Source organism: Sinohyriopsis cumingii, chromosome 11 (genome assembly GCF_028554795.1).
Source record: "Sinohyriopsis cumingii isolate HCF-2022 chromosome 11, ASM2855479v2, whole genome shotgun sequence".
Lineage (NCBI taxonomy): Eukaryota > Metazoa > Mollusca > Bivalvia > Unionida > Unionidae > Sinohyriopsis > Sinohyriopsis cumingii.
In genome coordinates this window covers 15,698,927-15,711,747 of record NC_142971.1, presented here as the reverse complement: position 1 = coordinate 15,711,747, position 12,821 = coordinate 15,698,927, and the positions used below count along the sequence as shown (strand labels likewise).

Here is a 12,821-nt window from a genome sequence, read left to right as displayed (position 1 = left end):
ATAAGCAGTTACAAAACACATTTTTGTTAAAAATTCATTTAAAAATATTACATCATGACTAATTTCAATACAGTACTATTTTTCAAAAAATCTGCTAAAATAACAGCACGATTTTCAACAATAGTAAATAACTGCAGGTTGGTTTGAGACGTTAAAATAATTAATATCTATGTAAAACTTTATAGCCAATTTTAAAAAGTAAAAATAACGATAACTTGTAAAATTCATCGGCAGGAGAATCTTGACAATATTTGGATTTAAGCTTTGATCTGGTCGCTAGTTCATTCCTCCTGGACAGCGGTGTATGGTTCCACAGGATACCGTGGCGGTTGGCCTGTAAATGGTAGCGCCCCGTCTTCAATCGCTTGACGGCTTCGATGGTTCCATCTGGTCTTTCCTCAAACTCGACTACTTCATCTCTGGGGACATAGACATTCAGCCGGGAATAGTCATGGAAGTCTTTCTGGGATAGTGCAGCTCGCATGCGTCTGTTGTCCAGCTCTAGCAACCTTCGGGCGTCTCTTTCCTTTGCGACTCTGTTCACTCCCTCTATGTTCGCTAAACGCGTTATGGCCGTTTGCAAAGCATCTGTTAACTTCTCTTGACCTTTCTTAATCCAGTCGATATATTTGTGAAGCTCGTCTTTAGTCGATGGTACTGGGGTCTGCTACATGGTCCTTCGGCAATAACGATACACCTCTCTGGAGCAGATAGTATTGTCTGGTTGCTAGAGAAAGCAGTGTTTCCTCTAACGGAGGATGATGGAGGGACAGGAATATGGGATATAGAAGAAAGAGTTGAAGATAAACAGGAAGTTGCACTTCCTTCACAAGAAGGGAAAGAAATAGGATGAGTCAAGAGTTTTGTTGTGGCGGTGCTGTTACAGGAAGCAGAGCCTCCCTCTAGAGAATGAGGATAGATGCACAGGAATGCTTGTAGAAGAAGAGAGAGTCGAAGATGAACTGGAAGCAATTCGTCCACTAGGCTTGTCTTTCACTCTCGGCGGAAGGAAAAATCCTGGGTCAATGTAGCGCTTATTGCCCCGCTTTTCTGTCCTTGCTTTTGCGACCAATTTTTCAGTCATATCCTGATCCAAATTGTGTATCTGTCGACGATGCCGACGCAGGTTGCTGGGTCTCTTGAATGTTTGTCGGCAGATTGGACATAATCTGTTAGTAAACATTGGGCGATGAATTTCCTCCCAGTGGCGTAAATATTTACGGACATCCCGGTACATGCAGTGATGGTATCCTTCAATGGGACAAGAAATGCCATCCTTTGTTACTAGGATACGGAACCCTCTTTCGTCTTCTTGAATGCCTTTTTGAGCCAGGAAGTCCATCATTTCTTTTTCATCTACATGTAATTCAATGTGGTCAGCCTATACAAGAGAAACAACCACAACTAACTGAAAAGTCTCTCGCAGACATCTTAAGAATACTTTTACTACAGTCAGAATATTTGACTTCTTGGGGAATAGCTTTCATGAAGAAGCTAACATATCTACAAAAATTTTTACTGATTGTAATCTACTTGGTAAATTACCTTTAGCTATACAATCATTACCATTTAGAGACAATACATGTGTAAAACTTTCTTTAATTTAAAAAAAAAATCTTTATACAACAAAAACAATTGTTACGAACATGTATATTTCACACAATTCATATTAATTAATAAAAATTGCCAATTTGCAACATGCATATTCAACTGACTATGTATTAGTCAATACAGTCAAAGAAAGCATTCTGATATATATTCAGGGGGAATATCTAGCGGGGGGCTTTATATTTATCCCTGTTCTGGAGAACATTACTGGAGGAGCTTCCACCTCCAACGGTGCATTTTCCCAACTAAAATTCATACCAAAGTAAGTATCATGGATGTCAGATTCTGTTGACGTGTATAGCTCCTCTGTGCAATCAGAGTCAGTGTCTTCGATATTATCACTAGAGTCTTTTTGAGCATTCAGAGGAAGATTCAAACAATCGGGGATCTTATCACTTTGATATGGTTTTAAATGATCTATATGCACGATGATGGGAGTAGAATCAGGGGTTCTTTGTATTTATAGGCTACATCTGAAATCTGTTGTAAGATTCTGTACGGACCAACCCATCCTAGTCCTAAGGTTTCTTTGCTTTTAGGTGGATACCACCTTCAAGCCCATTTTCCAACTTCAAAATGACCTAATTCAGTTTTTCTGTCATGGTAAAACTTTTGTCTAGAGAAACTACTATTCAGATTTTCATAAGCGAAATCATATGCCTGCCTGAGGGTGTTTTGAGCCCATTGAACATATTCGACAGGACACATATCCTCATCCTGTTGTGGAGGTAAACCAACCATAATATCTATCGGAAGGGCTATTTCTTGCCCGAACATCAAGAGATTAGGAGTGCAGCCGCTACTTTCGTGAACAGACGTACGATACACCATCATTACATAGGGCAATTGGTCATCCCAATCTCGTTGGTGCTCATCAACGAACATTGAAAGCATTTGTTGCAAAGTTCTGTTGAACCTTTCTACCATCCCGTCTGATTGCGGTCTATACGGTTCCATTCGAGTTTTGCATATTTCTAGTTTTTCACACATAGAAGTAAATAAATTTGATTCAAATTCTCGTCCTTGGTCAGTGTAAATATATCGCTGACACTCAAAACGACAAATACATTCAGTGACCAATTTATCAGCGATCGTCTGCGCAGTGTGATCAGATATGGTGTATGCTTCTTTCCATTTCGTAAAATAGTCGCCAGCTACCACGATGTACGCATTTCCTACACTAGTTTATGGTAGTGGGCCACGAATATCCAGAGCAATTCGTTCCAACGGATAACCAGTTCTCTGTCGCTGTAAAGGAGCTCGCTTGCAACATGGTCCGGATTTGGCACGTGCACACAGATCACACATCTGGCACCATCTTGCCACCTCATCCGCTTGACCAGGCCAATAAAACCTCTGCCTAATTGCATTCAGAGTCTTCTTTCTACCAAGGTGTCCACCAGTCCTACACTCATATATGTTCTTTAAAATGTGACACCTTATCTCAGGAGGGGCCACCAGTAGCAACACTGACTGCTTACTATGAGTGGTCTCCCAACGTTTATATAACAGGCCGTCTTGGACCTCCAAACTAGTCCACTGTCTCAGCAGGGACTTCGCTTCCTGTCTCTTCCCAACTAATTGAGAGGGAAGAGGTTTTTCAGCACCTTCTTCCTTTAATTTCAACACTTACCCTATACAAGGGTCATTCTGTTGAAACTCTCTTAGTTGTTGTACACTCCAAATGCCTAACCAATTCGACTCGCTTTCGTCAATACCGCTGGAGCCATACATCCCAAGTGAGGTATTTTACTCCTTCTCTACAGCAATTTTAAACCATTTCAGCGAACTATGGTCTGTCTTGACAATTAATTTTCTTCCAAACAAATAGTGTTTGAATTCTTTGACAAATGTAACTACAGCTAATAATTCCCTATATGTAGTTCAATAGTGCCTCTGTTGTTTATTCAGTCTCACTAGCGTAAGCAATAACTCTCTCGTTATCATCTTGGAGCTGCGATAAAACCGCTCCAATACCATACGAACTTGCATCTGTGTCTATAATAAATGTTCCATCCCTGCTGGGATATGTCAGAATAGGTACTGTTGTAAAAAGTGTTTTCAGCTTATCAAAAGCCTCATGATGGGTTTGTGACCAAGTAAAGGGTTTGCGTTTTTCTGAGTCAACTGAGATAAAGGTTGTGCTATTGAGGAGAAGCTTTTAATAAACCTCATATAATAGGAAGCTGTACCAAGGAAGCTTCCTACTTCCGACACATTGTTGGCCAATTCTTAACACTCTCTACCTCCTTTGGATCTTATTTTATACCGTCTTCGGATACGTGTCCAAGAGACGTGCTTTTGAAACAAACTACATTTTGATGGTTTAAATTTTAAGTTGGCCTCACGGAAGCGCTCGAAGACTAATTTCAAATTTTCCAGAGCCGACTCAAAATTACTGCCAATCACGATAATGTCATCCACATCAGCTAAAACTGCTCGAAAGTCATTCCGTGTAGCACGACTTGGACCAAAAACGCATGAAAGAAGCGGGCGAGTTAGATAGACCAAACGGCAACACCTTAAACAGAAATAGTCCTTTGTAACCAGCAAAGGCTGTTTTCTCCCTATCGTTTTCATCTAACGCTACCTTCCAGTATCTACTAGCAAGATCTAACGTGGAAAACCATTTTGGCCCGGAGAGTGCATCTAGGGAATCGTCCATTCTAGGAAGCGGATACGCGTCTTTACGAGTTACAGCGTTCAATTTCCTGTAACCTACGCAAAATCTAGGCGTTCCAGCTTTCTTAGTTACCAAAACGATAGGCGTAGCTCAAGGGCTATCATTTGGTTCTATTACGTCTTCAGCAAGCATGCGGCCAATCTCTTTTTCCACAACTACTTTCTGAGATAATGATATCTACGAGGAGGCAATGTTATAGGTTTACTGTCACCAGTGTCTATTACATGTTTTACTTTATCGGTTCTGCCTAACATATCATCGGCATACTCGGCTATGAGTTTCTGCAACGAACTCTTTTGTTCGACTGAAACCTTTTCAGATACTCCGTCTATCAAAGGTTTAAGATGATCTGGTACTGGTTTATCTGAATTGCAAGGTGTCTCGAGTTTTGAAACAGTCCCAGAGCAAACACTCTGCACAGGATGGATTTGAGCTATTGGTACCCCTTTCTTCAGTGTGATCTGTTCAGAGGTAAAATTCACTAAGGAAAAAACCACTTCCGAATTCTCTGGTTTTACTAAAGACGTCGGCAAAATCAAACCAGTTTCTTCTGAAAATTGTTTGAGAGGTTCGACGATGCCTTCTCCGGTTATTTCTCATTGTGCCTGTATGTTTCCTTTAACAAACATACTTGATTTTGGAGGGATAGCGATCGAGTCCGTGACACGTATTCTTGCACAGGAAAAACTATTTTCCCTTTTCAATCTGATTCTCAGCTTTCTAATATTCAGAATGCCCTTCTTCAAATTTAAGTTGGCATTATTTTTCTCTAGAAAATCCAAACCACTTATTCCAGGTAACCCGTCTAGATTAGCAACTATTGTGTTCCTTTCAAAAGCTCTACCACCTATCTTAAATTTGAAGACTGCTTGCCCATAAATGTTTAATAAACCTCCGTCTGCAGCAGATAGTTGAAAGCATGCTGGTTTTAAATCTGGTTTTCCCGAGAAAAGTCCTTCAAAAACTTGTTTAGAAATAAGTGTTACAGCGGACCCAGAATCTACTAAAAATTTCACAGACGTTTGACACACGTCGACAGACACAAACCAACAGGTTTTAGCAACAGCATTTAATCTTAAAGTTGGCCTTTCAGAGTCTTTTTCACTCTTCTTACTGAAATAACAGACAGGAACTTCAGAAGCTTCAGTTTCACTAGTGGCCCGTTCAGGCTTTGAAACAAACAGATCTCAGGATCTTTTTCCTGTTCGACGACAAGTGATTTGTCGTTTATCACCCTGATTAGAATAAAGAGAATGAATCGTTGAAAGAGGATCACTGTGATCAGTACTTTATGATTGATCCAAACAAGGAGTGAAAGTGACCTCATCAAGAACCTGACCAATACATGTGTCAGTTATAAGAATGCTTTCTTTACCTACATCATTCTCAAGAGCTTTCTTTGCCATAGCTCTGGTAGCTGCACAAGCCAGAAATAAATCGGGGAATTCTTTTTCGATTGGATCGACTTTCTGATCCAAGCAAGGTTTGGCAGTTACAAGTTGATTAAACACAACCTTGTCTCCAGTTAGGTCGTTGCCTAGTAATAAATGAATGCCCTCAACGGGTAAAACAGAGACTGTTTCGACTGTCACTGGTCCTGAGACTAAGTCTGAGGACAAATTTACACAATGGAGAGGAACATTAACAAGGCTGCAATCTACTCCCTGAATAAGAACACTCTCATTTGAAGAAGATTTCCCAGAAAAAGGCAAAATACGTGACAATAAAAGACTCTGAGAAGCTCATGTCTACTTTAAAATTTAATAGGGATAGGATTGGCCGAATCACCCAAAAGTGATATAGAACCCTTCGATATGAATGGTTCATAATTCTCCATAATCAAATCAGACTGGGGTTTGTTAGACCCAACAAATGTATTGCTTTCAACACATGACCGTGACCTCTTAGAAATAAGAGCATTTGGAATAGGCCTGTCTTGATTCTGATCCCTATTTTTCAATATGTAGCAATCAGAAATAACATGTAGTTTTTCTTGCCATAAGTACGCGTAAGAAGAGAAAAGGATCTTGAATCAAGCTTATCAGAAGCTTGATTATTAGAAGTTGTGCCAGCCTGAGTTTAAGAAGGGCTTGTATTAGGCTGAAATGCTATTCTGGAAGCAAACTGTCGAGTGGAAGTATTATTTACAAAAGGAACTTTATGAGTTAAAGAATACTCATCAGCAGCACGAGCAGCATTGTCCAAGGTTTCAGTCTGATGCTCGTCGAGATAAGACTTAAGGTCACTATGGACACAGTTTTTGAAAACAAGTAAAACAAGTTGTTTGAGACTTTCATAATCTCGTTCATCTTTCTTGGCTAGGCACCATCTATCAAATAACTGCTCTTTATCTCTAGCAAATTCGACATCAGTTTGTCCAGCTTCTTTTCTGTAGTTTCAGAATTGTTCCGATAAGCTTCAGGGACCAACGCATAACCCCTTAGGATGCATTTCTTAACCACATTATAGTTACCACTTTGGTGAACTGACAGTGAATTGTAAATATCAATAACCTTTCTAGTGACTACATATTGTGATAATTTAGTCTAATGCTCCCTTGGCCATTTTCAATTTTCAGCAACTTTCTCAAAACGAGTAAAATATTTGTCTACTTCTTTTTGTCTGAAAGGTGGCACTAACCTAATATTCTTTTCAAGATCAAAACTTAAATTTATAAATGAAGTATGAATACGCATTTTACTTGCAAGATCAATTTCTTTTATTCTACATTGATATTCTCATTATTGCTTCTCTTTCTCCAACTGTAAATGCATTTGCTCTTTCTGTAACTGTATTTGTTCTTTTTATAACTGCATCTGTTTTTCTTTCTCTCCTTCCTTTCTCTCTCTCCTCTTTCTCAAATTGTAACTTTGTATTTGTTCTGTTTGTAATAACATTTTTTCTTTTTATTTCTCCAATTTCAACTGCATTTGCATTTGGTTTTCTTTATCTTTCTGAAGCTCCAGCGTCCTCAACTCCAGTTCCATCTTGTATTTTAATTCTTTATCCTTCATTTTTGTGTCAGAGTTTGATACAGACTTACTGATCGAAACCAAATCACTTTCATCCAAAACATTCTTGTCTACCAAATACTGAACTAAAATATTTCTTATTTCTTGTTTCGTTAAGGAAGCCTTTACCTCCTAAAGATCGTATTTTCTGGCAAGTTGAATCAACTCATCTTTTTTGAAAAGATATAATTGTTCCTAGGTCGGATTTGAAAGAAAGATTTCCACTTTTGATGACATTTTAGAAAGAAGTTGCCGATTTGACCAAAGATTTAAAAAAAACCATGGTGAATTCAAATTTCCAAAAACATAGTTTTCTGAAATATTCTAGCAAAAATTAAAAATTAACTGAGAACGAGCGCAAATTTTATTATGTTACGCGTTTAGTCTCGAATAAATAGTAACGCAAGAAAGAGTGAAAAGAACAGGCTTTGATAAATTTAATAAATTATTTATTTCCCTGCAAAAATACTGTAAAAATGAAAAACAAAATAAGAATAAAATCCAAAAATAATCCAAGAATAATCCACGATTATTTTTTTTATAAGTACTAATGATGAAATATTCTAATGAATTCAAGTTCGAGTCCCTACGAAGAATCCAAGATGGAAGACGATGACGTATGCTGTATCCTGCATAGTGTGGTTGTCTACAGTTCCTTGTAGAAATAACACTCCGGTGTTGGAAATCCGTAAAAAAGTTTTGAGAAATGTCTCCGTTCAAGAATTCTGTATGAGCACACATATATTTACAGGAAGAAAAAAAATAATTAATCCTTTTGAATCCAAATAATTCGAATAAACATTAAAATAACTCCAAACTGACACAACAAAAGAACACCTTTGCAGCAAGTGTTTTTTTGCCCAGGCTGAGATTATTTCTCTCAAACAATGGTTATACAGTAATTTTTTAGGCGCAGAATGGGTGCCCGTATGAGGGTCAGATGATTATGTTTACATATAAAAATCACGTTGCCCCATTATGACCTTGATAAAAAACAATCATTTTACTCCGAGAATAAAAAAAGTTGTTTACTTGATTAAAAACTATTTACAAGTCGAGCGTAACTTATGCAACACAGCCTTGATTTCACCCTTATTATTCCCACTATAAAAATAAATTAAGAACTTGTTCACGTGACTGTTACTAATTTTGAATTAAGGTCGGGAACTAGGTCAGCTTTATGTGTTTACAAATGAATCAATCAAGGTTAAGCTATTTTCTGGAAAAATATCGAGTTCCTACTCAACGATATTATATTATTTGACATATAATAAAAAAAAATTAAAAAAAGTTTTTAAAACTTCCAAACATTTAAATCAGAAATATATTAAATCAAGTACACATAACACCAAAGGTCACCATGGAAACTAATGAACGCTTGCCAGAGGCGATTGCGAAAGACAAAGAAGACAACGGAAAGTTGAGCAAGAAAATCACAGAAGGTAAAACCATTAAAGAATTACTTCACAAGCTTCCACGACCATCACCTTCCTTGTATCAGTCAATTCTACAAACACCAAACAGCATTTTAACGAATGCGATCGCATGTGGATCTTTGACAGACCTATATATTCTTGTTTTGATTTACATGCCTGCTAGATAAATTTAGTGACGGAAGAGCAAATAAAGGGTATAAAAAAGGTATGAATCAAGTGGGTATACGGGAACTTACTGGGATTAAACAAACCTCTGGTCATTTGTTTGATTTTTTTAATAATCAAATGGTTAATATGTCTGGAGCGGGAGAAGGTATCGAATCCAGGGAACCGATGAAAGACTTTATAGACTGGTGCACATATCAAAACAGGTTTAAGCGGCAGCCACACCCGAACGTGTATATGCACAGGAAAACAAGGGCCAGGTACATATGGAACAACAACAACAACAACAACAATTTGCATGTGATCCAATAAACAACGTGTATATGAGTTAGAACAGATGCTTGCAGATGAACCAAAAACAGGTATCATCGAAACAAAGACTTTCTGAACGACACCCGAAACAATTCAATGTTTGAGAGATCAACGAACATCAACACCCACACTCAAAGATGTACTGATATCTCTGTCGGAAGAAATGCATGCACCTACACAGAGAATACAAATACAAGCCGAACCTTCGTACGAATCCGATCCCGAACTCGAGGAATTTGCTATGACTATGGAAACAACCAAAAGAAGGAAGCGGCCTTAGTGGACCGTGCAACCCTAATTTACGGAACTGTTGGAAACTCTCGTGGGGTCCGTTCGTGCCGGTAACAATGCACGAGAAGTTATTGATGATGCCGTATCTATTTCTCAGCGATTGCTTACCAACAACATCATGGACCGAAGAACACTTCGTGAGTTAATGCAAGAAGTTGTTGAATATATCGATGTTGTATAGTACGGTGCTGATGGTGAGTTTTGATGCGACTGATATGCTGTGTTTTTGAAATTTACAGCCCAGATAGTTATTTGGATGATCATAGTCACATCAACGAATATAGAACCAATATGCCTTTTTCCTGCACCAACTGCCGCTGAGGAATCGTGTACATTCGAGATTGCATTGGTGTCATTATGTTTTTTTTTTACAGGTGGCCTAATATCCGATCACAACCATTTAGTGGTCTTAACGCGCGTAACTTGCTGTTACGTTTTTACCAGATGGTGGATCAACTTGGGGTATGGTAAAACTTCCCACAGGCCCGTATGATATTACTTCCATCAATAGTAAGGATCGACGAAGAATTTCGTTGCTGTTTGGTAAAGACCATAAACGTGTCATACATGAACATAAGCTCACACTCAACTTCGCAATCTCAACTGAATTTCCACAATATATGGTTAACATTAGACAGTTGTCATTGAGAACAGTTCTCAGCTGGCCAAAATAAATGTTTCGAATATATCTGGAGGATCTGGATGCCATTTTGTTTTAACCACATATTATCAGAGATCAGTTTAATCTGTGATGCCATTTGTGCCAGTTATAAAAACGGATCTGATAAGACGGAGTAGCGTCGCAGGGTTACATGCAGCTTTGTTTTTCACCACCTGTGGAACCAATTGATTTGAGAATGAGTACTCTCGCGTCGTTAGTTTTTCTTCCAATTCATAATAGTCGGTTGAAACATATTCGATTTTGCCCATGTAGATAGAGAGGAGACATTATGGATTTCCGCGGTGAAACATTGGCGATACAGCTATATTTAGAGATTGACCCGACATTTAAACATAATATCAGTTGTACGTGGAAATGTGATACCAGTGTATGTTGTCGAACCGAGAAACCCTATTTATATGAAATATTACGGAACTGGTCGTGGTTATGTTGTTCAAGGATTGTTCGCAGAGGCACCAAAGGTATTCGCGACTTTGTCATCGAGCTCTGTACCAATAGCTAAACAAGTAGTAATGCTAGTCGTTGATAGCATCAAAAGCGTTGCTACGGATCGGTTAAGGAATTTGGGATTGTAAGCGCATAAATCGACTCGAATTCCGACTACGACAATTAATGACTAAAGTTCAACACATTTTCAATATTATGAGTACCCGGCATACTACCCCATCCAACAAAAAAGAGGGTTATAAGTTTAGGACACGTCTTCGTTTTTCTTGCGTGTAAGGTCCTTTAAAAATAGACGGAAACCTTGTACGTGTCCACGGCCGACAACGGTAACAAATATGATGCCATAGCTAGGCTTGGATTTGTTATCAATGGATTCATGGTGTAGTTAAGCTGCGTACGTTATTCTATCGACATAAGGAGATCAAAGTAATTATTGACGACGTTGACATTGCCACGACGATTATCGAATTCGCCAGATACAGCGACGATTACACGACTCATGCTGGACAGTCCGTGATGAATCACAAGGACGTGTCCAATCATGCGGCTCATAGGCCATATACAACAGCTGCTTTGGTGTCGTTCATGCAGGCTGGAACTCGTTTCTCGCGCCTACCGCAAACGCGCAACCAAGAAGCGATATTCAGGGGTAGTATGCATGGCAAATTAGTACCCAAAGTGGCCTCAACACATCAAAACATGTGCTTGTAGCGTTTCAAAATATGGACAGATAAAAATAACCAACACAATAGTGTCATGATATTTAACAAAATAGGAATGTCTGATGTTTCCGTGTATCCGATTTATTTATTTTCGTTGGAACACCTGGAATAATTTAGACAGTCTATAGGTGGGCCTGTTCATGCCTACAATTCTGGCGTCAATACAACCATTGACCGTGGTTACATATGCATCGCTGTAATTCTCTCAGATAATTTTCTGTTGTTGGAGAGCGCTGTTGATAGAACGGGGTCTTCGACGCAGCTGTGTAAAATTGATCTGAGTAACGGAACCTGAATCATTTCAGATAATAATGTTCTATCATGATGTGAATGTCTGCCTTTGCGAAAACAAGCTTGTGAAAATAAAAACGCAAAAATAATCTATTTTGAGTATAGCATTCATGCTTTTCCAACAAAGTTAACTGAAGTTGTCCCCGTGTGGTTAACCCAAACACAACTTCCATAACGACATTAAAATAATCCAAATCAGAGATGATGCAATTGCAAAAAGAAATGGTTGAATATTTCCATTCCTCGTGGTCATTCCTGCCTTGTTAGCAACAGCAGTCTAAGCGGTTGCATACGTGGCGGTGTTTGCGGCTGTGGAAACAACATATATGATGGTTTTCAACAAAATGGAAGTTACCATCAGGCAGAGGAGTTTAACTGCCCTGTACAACTCGCAAAAGGCCATGCGTCCAGTAACCAGTCATATTTACTTGGATCGTAGCGATAGTGAAAAAGTTTTGTGGTGTCTTTATGCGAAATGTTCAAGCACCGAGGGTGACTCGCACACCTGAAACATGCATTGTTAACCTGGATTTGCCAACATGACTTGGCTCTCAGTGGGGGCATAAGAGATAACACCGAATCATTATATTTCGAATCATATAGACTTGCACCGCCACTTGAAATTCTTGATTATTTTAACCAGGGGTGCTTGCACGCATGGCGGCCAAAGTCTTTATTCATTATCTTTATTCAACTATGTTGTTGCAAATTGCAAACTTGGTTGCAAGGGCAGTACGTGGTCATCTTGTTGTTAAAGCGTTGCATGCATTTGAGTGTTCATCAAGCATTCAACCACTTGTTGATTGTACATTAAAATACGTTTAACAGTAATACAATTTCTATTAATATTTAAGAACGCTACTCAATCTTATGCGGAGCTCATGTGGATCGGAACAGGTTTGTCACCGAAGCGGATTTAACTGAGTTTACCAGTCGGGTTGTTGTTTGTGTCAACCAGGGTAACTTTTCAATAATTATCGGGAAATTAGAAACATCTAACATTAACATTAAAGATATTGTCGCTAGGAGCTTTCGCAAGGACCGGGCTGAAATTACTGGAAACGGGGGGAATCAGAGAATCTGGTACGTCGATGATGATAATGGTGGGATGAAACACCATGTGGCTGAGCAGATTGCAAGTGTGCCCCCACCACCAGGAGTAATACCTTTATG

At 38.8% G+C, this 12,821-nt stretch overlaps 1 protein-coding gene across 1 annotated transcript; it reads right to left on the bottom strand.

Moving 5' to 3' along the window:
* Positions 1-2,160: 2,160 nt before the first annotated feature.
* LOC149787653 (uncharacterized) lies at positions 2,161-2,535 on the bottom strand. Its single transcript, XM_089975583.1, has one exon. The coding sequence runs from the start codon at positions 2,533-2,535 to the stop codon at positions 2,161-2,163; it is 375 nt and encodes a 124-aa protein (XP_089831709.1).
* Between the last annotated feature and the right edge of the window lie 10,286 nt (positions 2,536-12,821).

Coding starts and splice junctions, on each gene's coding strand:
- LOC149787653 (XM_089975583.1), bottom strand. CDS start 2,535: ATGGTAGAAAGGTTCAACAGAACTTTGCAACAAATGCTTTCAATGTTC.